At 29.4% G+C, this 21,123-nt stretch overlaps 2 protein-coding genes across 4 annotated transcripts in view; one reads left to right on the top strand and one right to left on the bottom strand.

The window, feature by feature from the left end:
• Positions 1-21,123, top strand: part of LOC118066696 (glutamate receptor 1-like) — a 141,460-nt gene that overhangs the window by 59,716 nt on the left and 60,621 nt on the right. The gene's annotated exons all lie outside the window — the stretch shown is intronic.
• Positions 1,398-2,541, bottom strand: LOC118066701 (uncharacterized). The gene is made up of 2 exons (XM_035082953.1): positions 1,983-2,541; positions 1,398-1,897 (listed from the first exon to the last, which is right to left on the bottom strand). The coding sequence occupies exons 1-2, from the start codon at positions 2,395-2,397 to the stop codon at positions 1,686-1,688; spliced, it is 627 nt and encodes a 208-aa protein (XP_034938844.1). The 5' UTR covers positions 2,398-2,541; the 3' UTR covers positions 1,398-1,685.

Genomic DNA, 21,123 nt, shown 5'->3' with positions numbered 1-21,123 from the left:
TTCTTGACCAACAGCTGCGATTTGTAAAATATCCGCTGATCTGCCAATCCTGAAGTTTCTAGATCAAAGTAAATGATGTTGTACTCATTTACTGTTTTCAAAAGACAAGGTGATCTTTCATCTTCTTCATTAATATTATTTTCAGCAGATAAATCATTTGATAATTCGAGACCACAATTAGATTCGTACATAGTACCTTCTGACTTCTCGTTTTTTTTCCTCAAATCTACTCTTTGTTGTCGCAAATGTACCCTTCTCAATTTCGTTTTTGGTAAAGAAGCTGTTTTTGCACGTTTAAGTCTTTTTTCATCTAGTTGACTTGAAAAAGATGCGGTTCTCTTTCCTGGACTCATATTCAACTGCTTTTCTACTTTAGATAAATACAAATTACCTTCATTCTTTGTACATACAGCACTAGCTATTCTAAAATCGCTAGCCTCACTAAGTGAATGACAATCTTTTTTTGGATTCTTATGTGCAACCATATTGTGAAAGCTTTCGTTACTCTGACTGGATGCTCCAGTTGAAAACTTCGATGCATTATTTGCATACTTTTGAAAAATTGTTGACAACTCTTTGAAGAGCTCTGGATTGTGAAGTAAAATAGTTTGTGATTCGGTATTGTTATTAGAATCAGCAGAATCTCGATGACACCAAGAATCACAATTTTCGTGTCGCCCATAAACATGATCTGGAATAGATCGAAGTGTAGATGCTAATTTTGCTGTTTGCCCTTTATTCTGAGCTACAGCATATCCAAAGCACTTCTTCAAATGCGGAATTACGCTCTTATGTGCCATTTCTCTATACTTGTTTTTTAACGAATACAAATCACTAACAAAGTGTTTACGAAGATGATTATAGTCAGCAAACTTCACAATACTATGTGCACTATTCTTACGTACTGAAGATATTGTTGCACTATCTTCATCTCCAATTAAGACTCGAACATTCACGTTTGCTTCTTTTAAAATCGAGCTATCATTAACAAGAGCAGAACCAAGATCAGCCTCCATGGCTTTGGCAGATCCTTGAAAGTTTTTGCGACAGTCATGTTTTTTGTCAGCATTTTTTCCACACTGGCGGCATTTTCTGTTTCGTGTTCCATAATCGATTATTTTTTTGGATAAAAATCCAATTATTGCTCCATAACCGTTGAAGCTATCATAGCTATTTCCTGCACCTCTTTTGGACCAAGCCATGTCGTAGGAAACTATGATGTTTACGATGTTGTCTACTGCCACATCAAATTCTTCAGTATGATCTTCACTTGACATGCTGGGATCACGATCTAATTTATATAACTGGGGGTAAACCTCCTTCACCACTTCATCGGGGCTATTACAATAAAAGAAAATCAAAAAATTACATTAAAATTTATCGAAATAAACGAATATATTTCCTGAAAAAACTTCATGGAAGCTACAAAAAAAATTGAATTTTTATGGTACATTGATTACATTACATCATTTGAATTTCTTCAAATTAAAAATTGATTTCATTACGTATTTACTCCAAAAAAGAGTTATATTCATAATTAAAACATTTACTATATATAAAAAACTATAAACTGATTGGTAAAAAAATAGACATAAAATCATAAGTAACTATAGTTTTCAACTATCTATACAATAATCCATTCGTTTACTATGATTTTAAAGAATCAAAATTCATAAAAAATTAGCTTACAGTTCTTCACATAATTTTGTAATATTTTCAACCACAAGACGTCTTTCCTCTTCTGCAGCTTCTTTACAACTATTTTTGGCAGTTTTTTCAATAGCCAATCCAACTTCTCGCTCAAATTTTTTATATAATGCTGGATAAATTATTGGACAATTCATACAAGCTAACATTTTATTTAAAGCAGTACACCCAATCCCACTGTGTATGGCACCTGTAATGTTAATTTTACCTTAATCATAAAATTAGAACTTATAATTAATTACGAATAAATGATCATTATTTTCAACTGTATTTACCAAGAATTAATCTTGTATTAACATCACTTTTCATTGTTTTTTTATCACTTGACAGGTGTGATTTAGTCGTGTATACTTCTTTGACAGCTTGACATTCAGTGCATGTCACTAACAAATTCACTCGTTGACCAACTAATTTTTCTTCAGTTGCATTTTTTAAATGCAACAATTGACCACATTTTTCACATTGTAAATTTTCACTTAAAACTTGTAAATCTATAAAACGTATGCCTTCACACAAACCATGTTTCATGCTACTTGAGATTACTTTTGGATGTTCGGCTTCTCTATTGGAATAAGTTAAATTTCTAATTTGTTTTTTTAGTTTCCCTTTATTGAGAATCTCTACTGCTTTCAAATTTCTTTCTAGAGTTTTCTTTTTTATAAATTTACCCTTATATCTTGTTTTTTCCATGATGAAACAACTGTCAAATTCTTATATATGTATTTATAGGTTAGAGAGGGTTAAATAATGCGATGTTGCCACGATGCATTTGTCATAGTGTACGTGAAAAAATTATTTCTATGTACACAGCTTTTTATCTGTAGTAGGTACCGTATCGACAAAAGTTTGATTTAAAATAAATAAATAAGAATTATTTAACATATTTAAACAATTATTTTTCTCTTCAGAAACATTTATTATGATAATTATAATAGAATAGTAGAAGTGTTTTTACCCATTTTCGTGGAAAAACAATATAAATAGAATTAAAATCTAAAAGCATAAAAATAAATTTTTGTTTCTGAATATGCATAGAACTTCCTTAAATCTACAGTAGATTCAGGTTTTTTGAGTATTTCTGTATGGAGCTTAAAGTATCAATAATTTTAAAACTGTTGAATAGAAATGATGAGTTTGAAAATTTTAGAGAGCTGAAGATAAAGATTATTGTTTTAATTATATTATGAATCAATAATATTAACTTTTTAATAAAAAAAATATTTTTAATCGTAAAATACGTATTTTCTTTTTAATGCTCACTGAAATTCATTTGAATCATTAATTATTTAGTTACTGATCAATAAATTTTCCTTCTCCAACTTTGTTAGTGATGTGACGTTAAATCTTTTAGTTGAATCAGCGCTGTTTAGAGTTGTAGGAAATAGAATCTTTACGACTAACTTTTTTTATGAGTCAATATTTCTTATTTTAGCTCAAGTCTCATTAAGGAAATATTTTAATTGACAGTTAGGATTGTTGGAATTGTTTCTTCTTTTAGGACTCAAAAATCGGAAAAATAGTTTCTAATAAATACATACCAACGTAACTTAAGATTTTATACTTTATATCTCAACAGAAAAAGCATCAAAGTAAAAAAAAGATGCCTTAAAACTTGAAAACTTTTAGAAGAAGAGTTCAGGTGGGAAAGTAAAGACTGCATGAGGTGCAAAAGTTTTGAGGTTTCAAGAAGAAAAGATTCTAGTGCACATTTAGTGTCAGTGAGTATATGTAAGACACAAACATTCTACTTCTCAATAGCTCTTATAGACTCTTGAGAACTATGCTTTATTGTGATCATGTATTGTTTTAGAGAAAGCTTTCACTGCGAGCGTTTATTAAAATGAACTGACCAGTTTTTAAGAATAGTATTTTATTAAAGTTAAAAAGAAAAAAAAAAGATTATTGAAGAAATACTTTTCATATGACCATCAACTTTTGTTGACCAACTCTTGAAACGTTTTATGCTGATAGCCATGATAGAGTTATTTATAGTAAAGGACGCAGCTTTTTAAGAATCTAAATCGCTTTTTCGTAAACATAGAGGTAGAATAATGTGGAGAGACAAGTTAGAAAATATATGGAAGCTAAACAAAAAAGATGACGTAAAGCTGGACACGGAAATATGCTTTAAGATTTTTTTGTGAGATAAATAAAAAAATCCCGAGTTCATTTTAATTTTTTTAATTCACAAATATTGTCATACGTTTTTTGTTATAAAAAATTTATTCATTCAAGTTAATAATACAAAAATCTTCAGTGATAGTTAATAAATGTCTCTATTATCTAATTGAAATGTTAAAATCAAGAAAAAAAATTAAAAGTTTTTCAGTGATAGAATAAATATATTTTGAAAATCCATATTCCATTTAACAATTTTTCTGTAAATGAAATAATTTTTTTTCGAGCCATCCAAGAGTATATTTTTACAATAGTTTCAACATGCTTAGATCACTACTGATAAAAGTGAAACATTGATAGCACTATTGAAGGTTCACTCCCGAGTTGTGTGTCTCTTCTAAACTCGAGTATCTAACATCGATCGGTCTGGTTGTTTTGTAATGGCCAACATGGGAAACAAATTTCAACGTTGACCGACGGTAACAACACTACTGTGGGTTCAATAAATAATTGGTGACATTTGTTTCCATTTCACTTCGAAGCACCCAGGATTATACAAATTAATCTAAAACTCTAGCTGTGATTTTTATCCTGTTTATTCAGTGAAAAACAATTTCTAGATTGTCTGGCTGAGCTATTGAAAACTATGAGAATAGAATTTAAAATTAAAATAAAATTTGTTGTTCACTTTAATACTTGATAATATCATGGAGATATATTCCTGTTTTACTACACAAATATTGTACATAAATAATCAACAATTTATACATTTTTAACTTTTATATTTTGCATTAATTTAATTAATACCACTTTCAATTAACTCATTGAACTTTAATTATTATTATTAATCTATTTTTTATGACTTCTCACAATATTGAAGAACCAATAATGAATAAGATTAATTTTCAAATTAAGGATTCGGTATCTACTTCCATTCAAATTGTGAAAGATTTCACCACACACGTTTGTTTTAAAGCTTCAAGCTAATTTACAGAACTGTACTAATCATTAGTTCGTTTTATTTAATTAGCATTTAATTAGTTGGCAATTTATTGGAACAAAATATTTAGATAAAGTATTACTTCAGTGAATAATTCTAAATTTATAGAGAACTATTTAAAAATAACTATTGAATTTGTTCAATATCCAATCATGAAAATGATCTTTCTTTTTATGCTTCATTGGTCCGATTTTACTTCCTGCAGAGTGCACAATTACAATTAACGTACGTAACGATGTTTTCAACCGCGAACCACATTATCGTCTAATTGTTAATATTCATTCGATTCGAAGTAACTCATTAAAAATAATTACCATTTACTCGGGACATATCTCGATATCAACATTTCATTTAACCCGGAGCTATACGTTGAAGAATTTATTCATGCTGATACTCATTGAAAAATATGATATTTTCTCACACCGGAAACTGAAAAATAGCAAATAAAGGTGGGAAAAATCCAGAGAAATGCAAACAATAGATTAAGAATAAAAAGTAAAAACATGTAGATTAAAAGTAAAAAAAAAAAAATGTTAGAATAGCTCATAGATTTTCTTGTATTCCGAGCTTGCTTTACTGTGCTCAACATTTTTCTTTTTTTATTTCCTCATGTACACGTCTATTTGGACAATACTCCTGGGTTTGTCTCGTAGCAACCATTTCTGTTTTCTAAATAAATTTATTACCATCACATATCTTGACTAAATGAGTCACATATGCATCTTTTGTCATATTTTTTAAATTAATTTATCTATTTTTACTATTTATAATTTCTCTTTTGTGTTTAATTTATACCTTAAATATGGTGCAACTTACTTCCTGCATTTATGCAACTTCAAATAATTAAGAATAATTATTTTTATTTTAATACAAATGAGAAAATGTCGTCCAGGAAAGCAGTATAACATTTGTGTTGATTAAAGAGTTTCTTTAATTGATTCTAATGTGTAAAGTTTTAATAATTTCATCAAATGTGTACATTTATTTTTTTCCATGAATAAATTCATACACTGTTTAATTTGAAGGAGAATCATGTAAATGAAAATGACAGGATTTTTATGAAAATTTTCAAGTTAAATGCGTTGAAACAAGTATAAAGAGATTATTCTCTCATCCTCTCTGTACTACTTTATTTGTAAATCGATTTTGAAATCGTGTAACCTATTGAAACTACTATATACCGAGTACATATATATCTACTCGAGAATTCAAAGTCTTTAGATTGGCCCGTTATGTAGATGTTCCACCCGAAAGCCAAACACTTGGCTCACCCATTTATGGAAATCACATCGATAATACCGCGTAGCATGCTTCCCTGAGCTTAGCAACCGGTAAGACGGAAAGAATAGTTTTCAAGAGAATGAAATTTAAAGTTTAAAAAATGCTATTAATTCACCTCCAAAGTTTATTGAAAATTTCGAAATGAGATAGTGAATGTGTGTAAAGAGGATTTTGAGAATAAATCTTCAATTCGTTATTAAGCTTTATTTGCATCAGGAACTCAGGTATCTATGTCATTTGTTATTTTATCTTATCTCTTGAATTACCCATCTTTCGTGCCATATCTCGAGCTTCGTGCTCTAAAAATTATATTTCAATAGCAATTTCTTTTTCCACGAGCCAAACTCTTTTGAATAATTTTTGTTTTTTAACAGAATATTAATATATTATTGCATCATCAGGAACTTGAATGTTTTTTTTTGGTAAAAGTGAAATAGTTCTTGATTTACTTTATTAAAAAAATCTGATCGTTACATAATATTTTATTCCCAAATCGTCAGCAAATTCGAGAACTAAACTACTTTTAACAACCAACGGCACAGTAAAAATTTTGCTAGCGTCATTTTATGTCATTTTCACCAATCGTTTCTATTCCTACAATCTAGGTACAGGCTGAACATTGTGGATCGTAATTCAAGTTTCTAGAATGTCGCTGACTTCTAACCTCTCTCCCTTTAGTTTCCTCAACCCCGGTTACTCCAGTGAACTACCCTTTCCGCTTTCCTATGAGGGGGATATAAACTATTCCCCTTTTTCTCTCTCTTTAGTCTTCCTCTACCACAATCAGCCGTATTTCACGTTCCAGCATCCGGTTTCTTCGTCGATAAATTCGATATTGTTTTAACTTTCGCTGCAATTCACAAACCCGATCATGTGGAATTGTCGTATGTGAGTTGCGGGCAAGAGAAAATTGCTTGACCACTGGACCGAGCACGTGAGTAAAGGGAAAGTTGAAATAAGTAGTAGAGATGTATATATGGACAGCCAAGACGGTTTTCTTATGACTTGTCATAAACCAGATTTTATTTCAAATATATTATAGTGGTAACACTTGTCAAACACAGTCTCAATTGATGATTGGCATTTTATATTCTTCATTAGTCATGTCCATTAGTCATCTCAATCTGTTCAACTGTACAAGAAACATTTATTGACGTGTAAATTTATGAGAAAGTACATAAAGAAAAATGAATTTACCAACATTTATTAATCTTGGACTAAATGGTTATAACACTAGAATAAACAATAATTGGAAACTCTTAAGAAGACTTCTGCGCGATCGATGTTATAAAAATTTAATACTTTTTGAGATTAAAAATTTTTTAAAAGAAAGTGGTCAGTTTTATAGAAGAGAAAAAAGTTTTATAAAACTTTTACTACTCTTTCTATATATTATTAGTATATTTATTATTAAATTTGAGAGCAGCGTAATATTAATTCATTATTTGAGTGTTTCCGAATATAATAAATGATTGTAAGAGTAATTGAACTCATACCGGTTTCGATCGATAGAAAAAACTTTTAGCGATTAAAATAAAGTTTTTGAACGCATGGTTACAAATCGACATAGAGAGGTTTGAGTGCCGGAAAATATCGCTCGAAAGTGAAGTGGGAGGGCAGAATTATTTACTGAGTTGAGAGTACTCCCTCCGGATAAGGATAATGTGTTATCGGAGAGTTAAGGATAGGTGTGGAGTTAGTCGTAGGAACGATGAGAAATTTTCAACCCCCGTCGACTGACCTCAGCTCTCGTTATCCCTTCCTGAGTTCTCCGTTTTGCAAACTGGCTCTAGTTTGGTGGTCGAGAATAATAGACGTATAATCAGATAAAATTTACTGTTAGAATTTCGTCGAGCGCAGCCAAGTGAATATTTGAACAATCTTATAATAATTACAATTCATTGTTTTTAATAATTATTACACTTTTGCATTAAAGTAACTTATTTTCTTTTGTTACAGGTGAGTTTCAACTAATTCCCTACTAATGCACAAGCATTTGTTACCATTAAATTCGTGAGTATTAAAATGTATACAATAATCAATGAATAAAAAACCAGTTTTTATCGTGCCAATGATAAATACACTTATCAGTAAAATAATTTATTATTACAATTGACTGTTTAGTTCTCATTAATCAATTGAAGATAAAATCATATTAATAACTTTCATTTTCTCTATTTAAAATTTAATTAACATAATAAATTGAATTTTAGTCCAAATTTTTTCTCTCATTCCATTCATTATTTCATATTAAAAATTATTCTACATTCTGATATGTCATTGAACAAATTTTGTTTATTATAACTTTGGTAGAACTAATAAGAATATTCCACTTCGTTATTATATACAATTTTAAGTGTTTTTTCATATATTATCTGTTGCTATTGGAAGTTTTACTTAAGAAGTCTATTAAGAGAACAGAAACAAATAGTAAGAGTTTGAGTGAAGATCATGTAGCCTAAAGATATTGAGTACACAAACCGCTAGTCATTCACTCTTCACTCTGAAATTTCATCTGCCCTTGGACTTTGGTTAACAGGAATAACTGTTGGACTATCGAACTACCAGATGTTGTCAATGCACTTGAATAACTTGATCGCGTAACCACACCTTATATACCAGGCCAGTTCAGTTGTCCAATCATGTCTTTTGATCCAACTACAGACATAAGATTGAAGTAGAATTTATAAAGTGGAGACTAGAATGATGGTCAGTCTTGTAATTCTAATCATGGAACTTCATCAACTTTATCTAGGGTAAAAATTTATTGAGGTAGTTGTGAACATGACTCAACCTCTAGTCTGATCCAGCTTCATACACTGAGAATTCTTATTTAAAAGTTCATCAACAAAAGTTGATCCATCATTGAACTTTGCCTAGCATTCTTAATCCATAAAATAAAAGAAACTTGTTTTTCAGGTATTAGAGATGAATTTGAATGTAATTATTATGACATAAGCTAACACTTTATCATAGTATCCAACTTTTTTCTAGCATTTTTTTGGTGTAATCTCTTTTTCTCTCCAAGTATCCACGTATATAATAACATATGTCTCAAGGATATTAATCAAAAAAATCGAACATTTAGAGGAAGAAATTGTGCTGTTACCGAAAGCTGGAAAAGCTACTAGAAGACAAAAAATCATAACCTTAGAAAGTTATGTCTTCTAACATCTTTCTACTTTTTCTCCCTGCTCTTCTTTATCACACCAATACTTTTTCCTACACTACACTGATGACAATTTCTGCTTTTTACAGTAAAATAATTCCATGAAAAGCTATTGAAAACAATTTTTTATCTCATTATAAAACCAATTAAATTGTAATTAAACTTTTTTATAATTAGATATTTTTTGTTTGAACTTGAATTTCAGATTAATTATTAAAAACAAGTACATTCTATCTATAGAGATAGTAAAAAAATTGACTTTGATAAAAAATGCAGTAACTTATAAAAAAAATCAATGCTTACAAGCATCGAAAGAAATGAAGGTAGTATTTTATTTTATTATAAATAATGCTTGAATTATTGAGAAAAAATGCAATCCTATTATTATGCATGATAAAAAAGCAATGATTTTTCACAACAAGAAAGCATTAGTAGGAAAGAAAAATAGTAGAAAAAATTGAGAAGAGACAAAGGGAGAGTGATAATTCATGATTCAATTAAACCGTGCAATTCATAGTCTCATAATGGCGTTTCGTGAACGCCGTGGTAGATGTAGGACCTTCGCGGACAGCCACGCCAGTATTTCATAGGCAGATACATAGGCGATTCAATGCGAACCATCGTCATTTATTTCAGGAACGATATAGGCACGATTCTGGATGTTTCTCCATCCCTCATTATTTCTCACTTCTCTCTCGTTCTCTCTCTCGTACTCTTTACATCTCCGGGGGTGTGTGCACATATGTGCCGAGAGCTTGCATGCAACATTGGTCGTAAAACGACCAAGCATAGCCAATGTATTTATACGTAATTCGATCACGCACCGCATTGCGACTGTGTAACGTTTGGTGGCTTATTCATTGCCAAGTTTCAGTGTATTTCCATCGATAACTTTTAATAGATTACTAGTTGAATAGGAAAAAATGCTCTCATTTTTTTTCAATTATTTTATTAAATATCATTTCCTAAAAAATTCAAATAAAATATTTTTCTTTGTTCCGGATATTATTTCAACGTCATGCTGTTATTGAAATTTAAAAGCATCCTTCAATTGCTGGAATTAAAATATTTTTTGTCAATTATCATTTATCGATTCACTTGACGAATGAATTACGTTATTGCTGTTATTATTGTTGAACTAATTTCTATGATTCATAATTTTTTACTCAACAATAAATTTTGTTGTATTTATTAAAGCATTTTTTGAGTAAAGAAATAATTAATTTTATTACGAGGTGCCTTATTCATTCGTCTTTTATCCCCTTATGACCTTATATTATTTTTTTCTTTTTCCACCGTAGTTAGAAAAGAGGTAATGGTGAAAATGGATCCCGTAAAGTCGTTCTAGCGTGGATCTAGTTAGTTGTCCAATGGGCGTCCAGTAAGAAGCTCCACTGCTACGAATAAAGCCATTCCCTTTTTTCCAACTACGTGGTTTGATTCAATATCGTCGGCCCTTGAGGATTTATATCAAAGAAAAATTGCGTTAGCTACAGCTGCTTCGTCGGCCTTCAACTACCTGCTCCTTTCTTTCTCTTTATTTTATACGTCGCCTATGAAACACTTAACATCACGTAATATATCGCAAGGGAGATGTCTACATTTATTGAGTGAAATGGTTTAATAAGGTCATAATTTTTAAGATTGTTTAATCTTTCAGGATTTATAGGAAATTTTATTCTCACGTATAAAAAAAATTTATTTTTCGTTACTACAAAATTATTCTTCCAGTAAACTTAATTTGATAATAAATAAAAAAAAAATTACTTAGATTTTCTTCAATTCTTAGATTGAAGTAATTTTTAATATTCCAAAATAATTATTTTCTTAACACACCAGGCATTTTACGGCAATTAGTATTTTGTTCTCTTTTTACATTGAGGGCATTATACAAGAATTCTACATACCTTGTTATTTCTTTAATCTCCATTTTGTTGCAACTTTTTACCATAATACACTGAGATCTAAATATTAATACAAATATAACAAATTTGACATTTATATAATGTTTGCATAAGCCCTGAAAACATATATATAAACTTACATGAAGCATATAAGACTTTTCTACCAGTTCATTCTTCGTAAAAATATTTTATTTATCTCCTCTATGTTAATAAAAAAGAAGAAAAAAGAAAAATCTTATTTACCATATTTACACTTCATCATTTCCATATTTTTCTCTTGGTTTTCAAATACCATGACTTCGCCAACAATAGTGGAATTGTAGGACTTTTCTTTTCATCTATTCGAAAACTTTCTGCCCATGAAATCTCGTTCTATTCCAGCTACGAATGTAAATACAACACCGAGTGGAAGAAAAGAAAATTGGCTCGTACCATAAGGGCGGTAGATGCATTTGTAGAGATCACCAAGCATCCTCATGCTCATCTTCTTCTCCTTCTTACGAACAATTCTTAGAAACGCTTGTTAACGTTGTTGAGAACTCTTCGTGGCTTCACCAGTATACGCTTGAGGTTTTGCAGGTTAAATTGGACAACGCGACGTTTTCGTGAACAGTGAAATATGAATTGATGCTACTTATTATTCGAGAAGGTGAAAAAGTTTGAAAAAAAAATTTATTAAGATAGAAACATTGATTCCATAGTCAACAGTTGATGATTTAGTTACAAATTTGTAAATTAAATTAAATAATACTATTCGAGTATTGATTTTAATGTCAACAAAATCAATATCGGTAATATATATTAAAAGTAATTAAATTATTTGTTTTTTGGAGTGAATTGATATATGGAATGAAATATGATGGATTGGAAATGTTAATTAAATTAAGCATTGTTGGGATAAATTTATTGATAAAGAATATTTAGAAAGATCTGTGATAAATTTAATAGTTGTCCGATGAAAGTTAAGTGCGAATTAAGCTTAAGACTCAATCACAAGACAAGTCAGGGGATTTGGGGCCTTTCACCCCTGACATAGTACTAATTCCACTGGGATTAACTAAATACTGCTGAATGGAATAATGTAATTACCAAGCAGCATGAGCTACTTAATACTTACTCAGAATAAATTTTATATTTGATATTAAAAAAATCATTTGATAAAAATTACCAACTCATTTACAAATTGATAATTCTTTTTTTTTTTTCATTTTTATAAAACATTTCGAAGAAGTTTCACTCTTATTTTTATTCCGGTGATTTCATATCTTTCCATGCCATTTTCACCTTTACTTTTAAGCTGAGATAGAGCCGACATAATTTTCCGAGATAGTGTTCACTCTCCACCTCCATTTCTTTTTACTTTTTCTCCTTTCTCCAAAGCTTCTCTCATCCTCTATCTTATTTCTGTCGACGTTTCATTCTCAGCCGTTCTTTTATTTTCCTTCCTTGGGTATGAGAAAGAATCATGTAAGTCAGTCAGAAATCGCCGCTATGTACTAAAAAGAGGAAAAATTGCGTCAATTGTTGTTAAACCTTACGAGAAGGGTAGGATAGTTGTGATGTTCTGAGGTTTTCAGACTATTTTACATACTTTCTACAATCTTATAATCATTTAAAGTATTCCACTGCATTATTAGCATTTTCAAATGTAACTTTATTATTACTAGAAACCACCGTTATTGCCATCTGAGCCATTTCCTTTTTTATTGAAACACATTTTCAGTCCTAATTAAATTTAATTTCATTTAATAATACTAGTGAATCTTTAACAAACTCATCAATAGTTTAGAATAATTTTCTGTAATATTTTCTATGATCTTGGCATTTTATTTTATCGGTTATAAAATGGCTTTCTGTAATTTTTGGAGTTTAATTAATTAAAAAATATTTTAATGATTGAATAGATCTTGAATCATTTTTAGATACCTTTTAAATTGTAGCAGAAGAAATTCTTTGCTAAAGGAATACAAAAAAAACTGGAAAAATGTGTCTTCAATGAATGTACATTATTTACCCTTCAAGTTTTTTCATAAAATTCGTCTAGAATAAGGTGACCTATTTTTATTCTTTTTTACTTCCATATATTCTTTGGTATTCTTCATTGAAAGTAGTTGAATAATTCAACTAAATTTTTTTTTTACTCTATTATGTTTATTTTTAATAATTAATCATTTTCGAAAAAATATTTATCATCATTAATTCATATAACTTTTATAAAATTTCATAAAAGTCGACCTTTATTATCATGGCACTTTTATTAGAAAAACTTTAATGGAAATTGAGAACTTAGAAATTACAAATTCTTAACAGTTTTAATTTACTTACAAAATAAAATTGCTTCTATCTGATAGCCATAACAATATAAAAAAGTCATGCCTTTTGTAAAGAACTGTAACAGAAATTCAAGAATGGAAAGCCCGCATTGTTTCGTGGTGAACATCAGATTCTCTTCGTAAGAATAAAACGTCAAGTAAAAAATAAAGAAAACATAGAAATAAGTTAGGAAAAAGAAGAAAAAAAAATGAGAAAGAAAAGTTTATTTGACGGCTGTACTTATTCTCTTTTGAACCGTCTCTGGAGAGAGGTACCTGCCAGAAGTTCAGAAAGTAAAACCCGCATTGGTCAAGTAGCGTTAAGGTTCAGAGCTTCGTTAATATCTCGAGTGTAAAAAAGAAAAAAATCATCAGAAAAATACTAAAAAGAGATCCTTACATTCAATCATATCACTCAAATTTTACATTCCACTAATGAATTAGTTTCTGTATTCAAATTGAAAAATGAGTTGCTATGTTTCAAACATGAGTAGGATAAAATAATTATGGTCTGACATAAAATTTCATCAGTCAATTATAAAATCTCTTTAAATATAAAAAAGTCACGTATATTTCTTTATTCATTTAAAAAAAATTTTATTCAGTAATTATTTTAAGTAACTTCATTAAGTCTAGTTATCTCATATGTGTAAATAATGATTAATTTTTATCTTAAGCATCTAATACTTGAGGTAAAAATAAATGTATACAGGAAGTTCTCAATAACATTTTTTGAATTTCCAAGTTGATTATCATTTATAAACATATAAAATATGAGTATTACAATATGAAGTAAAATTTTGAATAAATTTCAATTATATTTTAGATATATGTATTCTAGTTGATATAGAGCATATGTAAACAGATTATGTATGGCCTATCCCACAGTTGTCCTATTAATGACCAAGTCCTTGTCTGTGAGGACTAATCTATTAGGAAATCACATTCATTTCTGTAGAAAATAGAAACGTGTGAAGAATTTCGTTTATCAAAGATAGTTTTTTTTTTGTTCCATTGTTGACTCCCCTAAGTGATCTCTATTATTAGACTAAAGAACAAGGACACTTCTATCCTACTGGGGTGAATATATTTCTTTAGGTGATGTTAAGTAGAGAATTCAATTCTAATCCCAACTTAGTTAAGAGAGGTCATGACTTCCATAGTTTTCTTTATATAAAAAATGATACTCCAAAACATCAGGTAAATTGTTTCTTATTATTTATTAAAAATAAACCAAAATATTCTTCAATTACTGTTAAAATCAGGAATGAACTCTCTACTTTAAGTTTATTATTTATGCAATTTTAATCAACACAAAGTCTGCCTGGGAAAAAATAAATAAATAAAAAAAAATTATATCTATTATTAGGAAAATTTGTTACACAGTAGAGTACCATGAGAAAAAGGACTCATAGAAGCAGATGTAGGTGTTGATGTACGTAAAACGAGTTTGGTACGTTAGCATTCACTCGTCGGTCAATCCATTAAAACCGCTTACTCCCAAGAAACATGTGTTTTTTCCTGAAATTCATCTCTTATCATCATTCTCAATTTTTTCTTTATTTTTCCATTACTTTCTTTCTACATGTTCGACATGGCTTTATAGTACTTTATATATATTGTATGCTCACAACACTCATCATTCCGTCGTACATTTTTATTCAACGCCTTTAGAAAATCTCTTGGCAAATGCTTACCCTCATAAGTCTATAAAACGTGAGATTATAAATTTTATCCATCCAATATAACAATTTTTTTTTTAATTTTAAGATACTACTGAATTTATGTTATCTTTAGTAATTCTGTAATTTATCAAAGTTTTTATTGACTATCAAAATATGTATTTTTATCAGCATAAAATAGATCATTTATATGAAAAATTAAATATAAACAACGTTCAGCGTGAACATTTAAGTCAAATTAAATTATAAAAGTTAAATAAATAAACTACCTTGGTAAAAAAAAAAAATAAAACTGATTCTGAGGTAGCCAATGAATTGAAATTTTAATTAAAAAATCCAAACTCATTTTTTTGCTTCTACATTGAATGTAATTCCAATAATTTTACTAAAAGCTGAAAAATGAAACCTACATATTACAGATAAATATTGACCTTTTCTCTATTAATATTTACTTTAAATTTAATATCGTGAGTATACTCGATTTCTTCTCTTATACATTTTAATGTTTTCTGAACAATAAATTGAAAATAAATACTCTAAAATAGTATTAGTCTTCTATAGTAAGCTACTAGATATTACATCATCATAAACGACTTCTTTATAAAATTCATCAAAGTATAATCTGGAAGATAACTTCTATTGTTTTTCTTAGAGAGTTTAAAAAAAATAAGAATTAAGTAAAAAGTAAAACAATAATCGTATATTCTGATAAATTTATTACTATTGATAGTAAATAGTACACAATTTTCTCAAGCTGCATAGGATATTCTTTATGTACGTTTTTCACGAGAAAGACATTGGTTCGATTATTTTTAATGGCTCGTAAATTTGGGTTAGCTCAGACTGGGCTTTACTAGAAGCGAACGTTCGTGTTGGCGTCAAATATTCTCCCTTACTCTCTCATTCTCTCTCACTTGGTCTCTGTCTCTCTTTCTTTTACATTTAGCGTTTCACATAGATACATACTCTTTCTCCTTACAAGACACCGTCACCATTATTCGGAGAGCTTTTAAGCCAGCTTTCCTTTTACGTTTATTAGGATCCTCCTTCTTTGGCAGACTTTTACTCACTCGACGTGTTGCCTTACGCAGATTATCCCAGACTTTGCGTAAAGACAATCTTGCTCTTCAAAGTTGCGTTTCGATAAACTTGCTGGAATTTTTTTTTCAGTCTTCCAGATGAAGTTCAATATTCTTTTAGACAGAACAAAAAATCTTGTATCAAGAATTACAATCAAATTACAGTAATAGAGAGTAAGTTTTTGACTTGAAGCTCGAAATTTTTAAACTTAAAAAAAGTCCAGGGTTTACTACACCCATCTTCTGCAATATTTATGGTAGAGAAGTAGAGCAAAAAATTAAAAGGATACAATTTTACATTTTATAACTGAAATGAGAACTCAACATCATTATTATTTTATTAAAATTTAATTTTTTTTTGTAAGAATATGTAATTTAATAAATTAATGTTTTTATCCGTTGTTAAATCTCTGGTTTAATTAAATCATTGATCGTGCTGTAATAGATCTACGTGAATTGTTAAAAGAGTCTCAAGTACGAAAAAAAAATCAATTTCCCTATTCTTTCTTCTCAGGAAGACTGCAATCTAAATTTTCGACTTCATTCAACTATATAAATTTCTTTGTTTAAAATAAGATGTTCTTCATTGTTCATAAAGTAGTATCTCCAAAGCTATCGAATCTTGATCTTTGTTCAAAGTTTGCCGTTCCAAAATAATGAGTTTATCGATGATATCCTCGTAGCTAGATAGTTTGAAAGTTTGATGATACTGTAGTTGAAAGTTGGCATCAAAGACTTTATTCTAATTCTATTTTATTTCTCTTTGACTTTCAATTTCTAACTATAATAAAAGATTCATCATCTGACAGTTAATCGTCAAATTAATTTTTGATTGAAGCTAATGGATTTCTTATTCATAAATTATTTCATTTATCATAGACTATAATTAAGTTTTCAAATTACTCTAACCATTCATCATTGAAGGAGTTCAATCTGGCTTTTAAATATTTCTTGATGACACTATCATTTTTCAATTTTATTCATTCAAATTTTCTTTAAAAACCCCATTTTTTTAAACTCTGATTTTATTTATTATTATCCAATTTTCATTCAAATATTAATATCGTTATAAAAGAATTGAAAACAAAGAAGTACTTCCAATATTGTTATTTAAATCAATTAAATATACTGTCTAATCGTAAAAAAATAGTATAAAAATTATAAACTTTTGTTACTGATATCAAACTCTGGAAAAAGTGAAAATATTTTTGAATACATAATGAATAAAACCATAAAAAAAAATTAAATAAATATGGAATTCTATCAGATAGTTTTCCAATATATTTTCTGGATATTATTCCAATAAACTTTGGCAGAGGGAATTTTTTTAACAATTGGCTTGGAGAAAGTATTTGAATAATTATTTGACAAGCTTACAAATATTAAACATAGCGAGTTTAACATGCACTTGTAGTGGACATATGTGAAATAAAAGTATTGAGAATGAAAATAAATACTTATTCTCGACTTATGGCCTTTAAATATGTTTTATGCACCACGAACAGTAAATACGTATGTACTAGCATCTATATCACCATTTTCCATTGTTGGCACGACAATACCGCGGCAACAATGCTCTCTTTCTTCGTTTCTCTGCATCGCCCTTCTCTTTATCACCTTTCCCCAATTCTCGTAAAGGTTCGTAGAACATTTAGCCACTCGAATGAACGTTAGAAGATGACTCTCTCTCTCTCTTTCTCTCATCCTCCATTTAGTTTCATCCCTTCTCTCTTATCTTTTCTAACATTCTGAATATCTACGACTTGCTGCTTTTGGATTCGATATGAATTTGGTTAGTATTCACGTTGCAACTACAAATACTGCATCAACTGTGTAGCTGTATCATATATACAGATGTATTACAGTGGCCTGGGAAGTTTGAAGCATTTCGATTTTCGTCACAAAGTTATAGATGCACAGATGCCGTTGCAATCTTGCTGTATTGTTTCTGTTGTTTATTCAGCGAGAAAACAATCCCAGTTTATCTAATCTTCTTCCATGTTTAATGAAAAATGGAACAGTCCTGTCTGAACTATCAATATTCGATCATTTTCTCATTTATTCACTTTCGCCTCATTTTTTATTTGAAACATAGTTCTTTTTTTATAATAAAATAATGTAGATTTTATTTACTAAACTAGATTCAATTAGAACAGGAATTTCATTTCAGAGAAATAATAAACATAAGTTTACAAGTAATAGAATTTCATTTTGAATTGATCACATGAGCTGTATACAGTTGATTATGATTCATTAATGGCTAATCAAATTAGCTCGCTGATTTCTCTAATCTAATTAGTCAAATTGGACTAATTCATAGACACTGAGACTAATGAAATTATTTCCGAATGACTGGTATTGATGAATTTACATCAATTTCAGTTTGATGTTGATTTGTAATTTTTTTTTTCTTCTATTGATTTTAAATTATTACATGCATCATTTATATTATTTATTTTGTATGTTAAATATGATTAATAAAGTCATAAAATTTCATGATGGATCCTAATCCACCAATCATTGGAACCTAAAAATTCAATATTTCTAAAGCTTTTATCAAGTTTTTTATTTACAATATTATTCTATACTTTTGTGTAAAATATCAATAAAAACGTTATATTCACGAAGAATCTATAGCGCGACGAGAAGTATAAAAAAGAATGTAAATATCAATAAAATTGATTATTGCTAGCATTTTATTTGCAAAGATATGCAAACACAATGTTTTCTGAAGATTATTGTCCTCAATATAAGACTTCGAAACGCAATATCTGCGATTTCCCGCATCTTTTTCGCAATGGATATTTCATTGTGTACACAGTGGAGGTGAGAGGGAAGGCTTTATATCTTTGATTTTTATCTTTTCTCCTTCCCTTATATCCTGTCGTTTTTTTTAACGTACGTATCGTACGTTGAGCGGTATCCGCTGTAAATCTCGACATTCCAACGACAGGACACAGCGAGTGGAGAGACTATTGGAAAATACATCTATGTATAGACATTTCCGATCCAATCTCGTATCGACTTGTGCCAGCATTCTAATTTCCTTCAATATCCTACAGTTTCAGTTACGAGACGAAAATCATCATCAATAGTATTCACAATTGAACTTACTCTATTTCTTTCTTGAAACAATGTACATTCTTCTTTGTGATTATCTAGTGGAAAAAAATTGACCGAAAATGTAGGTTGAGACACTTTAAAAAGTTTTTAATAAAAGGAGCATGATTGAAGTAAATTATTGAGATAATTTTATAGAGAGTTTGAAATAGTTGAATTATAGAAATTCCCGTATAAAAAAAAATTCCTCTCTGCTCCAAACGTACTTTGAATGTTTTCTACTTGCGAAAACAATATACATAATGAAATTGTGATATATTGACGAAAAACTGTAAGACATGAGAATGGGCATAATTTCTATGCTAATGATGGTACGTGGTTGATCGAGGTCTCCAATGAAAGATCTGGACAAGAAGGAAAAAGTCGATATAGTTAAAATCATAATTGAAGCATAATTTATGCTAAAATTATAGAAAGAGAATGAGTCCTCAATCATCAAAATCGGACAACTTTGATTTTTCGACCCTAAAAAATGGAAAGGGGTACCACTTGCCATTTTTTAGGGTCGAAAAATAAAAGTTGTCCGATTTTCAAATTTGACCACTCATTCTCTTCGTCTTGATGCGTAGAAATACGGAATCGGGGCACTGGTCGAGAAAATTCACTTTAACACCCTCAAAAAGGGGTAAAACTAGATACACATTAAAAACCATTATCCCTTTGACTTTAAACCCCTATAACTCGTAAACGGACGGTCAAAAAACCGTTTTTAGGGACGTTTTAGAAATTGAAGAATCTATGCTAAAAATTTATATCCATGAAAAACGCTTAAAAAATTTCCTTCACCCTTAAAATCGCTAAAAGTACTCCGATTTTCAAATTTGACCACTCATTCTCTTTGTCTCAATGCGTAGTAATACAGAATCAGGTCCAACATTTAAAAAATTTATTCCTTCACTCCTAAAGTGGGGTGAAACGGAAACTTGCTTTAATTTTAGCATCAATTATGCTCCAATGTTATGATTATTAAATAGATGGAAGCTGAACCTGAAATAAAAAATAAAACTCAAAACTAAAGCGAAGATTTTGATATGAACGAACTCAAACAGATGCAAAAAAACGATGTAAAAATGAATGCACTTATAGCAATTATTATTCTTACTTAATTTTTAAGTACTTGGTTAAGACGAAGGAACATAAATTTTTCACGAGTTTTTCCTTCATCAAGCATAAAAAAATCTTTTGTACTAAAGCATAAAAAAATTTAAGAGCTCGAAGTTTATCAAACATTTGTTGAACAACCTGCCTTGAAAAAAATTTATCCCATGCCATCATTCTTTCACCAACTTTTCACCCAGATGCTGGATTAAAACTGCGAAAAGCCGGCGTTCGAATAATCGAGACTCTTTTCTCTTCCTTTTCTCCGTATAACTCCGTCATGTTAAAAGATCTCTAAACCTTTTTTTACTTTTGATTTTTCCACCTCTTTTTTGCTATACTTTTTCCTTTACTTGAGATTCTCCAAGAAATTATTGAACCGTCTGACCTCATCTCTTCATTTTTTTCCATTTTCCTTCAGCTTTTTTCTCTTCTAAACTACCCCCCAAATGTACTCTCTTATATTAACATAAAATAGATTCAATATCTCCGGTATAAGAAAGTTAATCCAAATTCTTTCGAATATTTAAAGAGATGGATTAGATCAATATTTAGCTTACCAAAGATTCAGTATGAAGTAGGTATGGATTTGTTAAAATTAAATAGATAATATTCATTAATTTTATAAGGTATATCTTCAAGTTTTTTATATT

The sequence above is a fragment of the Chelonus insularis genome, unplaced genomic scaffold (genome assembly GCF_013357705.1).
Source record: "Chelonus insularis isolate UGA/USDA-ARS -01 unplaced genomic scaffold, ASM1335770v1 contig_352_pilon, whole genome shotgun sequence".
In the NCBI taxonomy this organism is placed as follows: domain Eukaryota; kingdom Metazoa; phylum Arthropoda; class Insecta; order Hymenoptera; family Braconidae; genus Chelonus; species Chelonus insularis.
The sequence above is the reverse complement of the archived record's forward strand: the minus strand, read 5'-3'. Positions and strand labels throughout refer to the sequence as shown.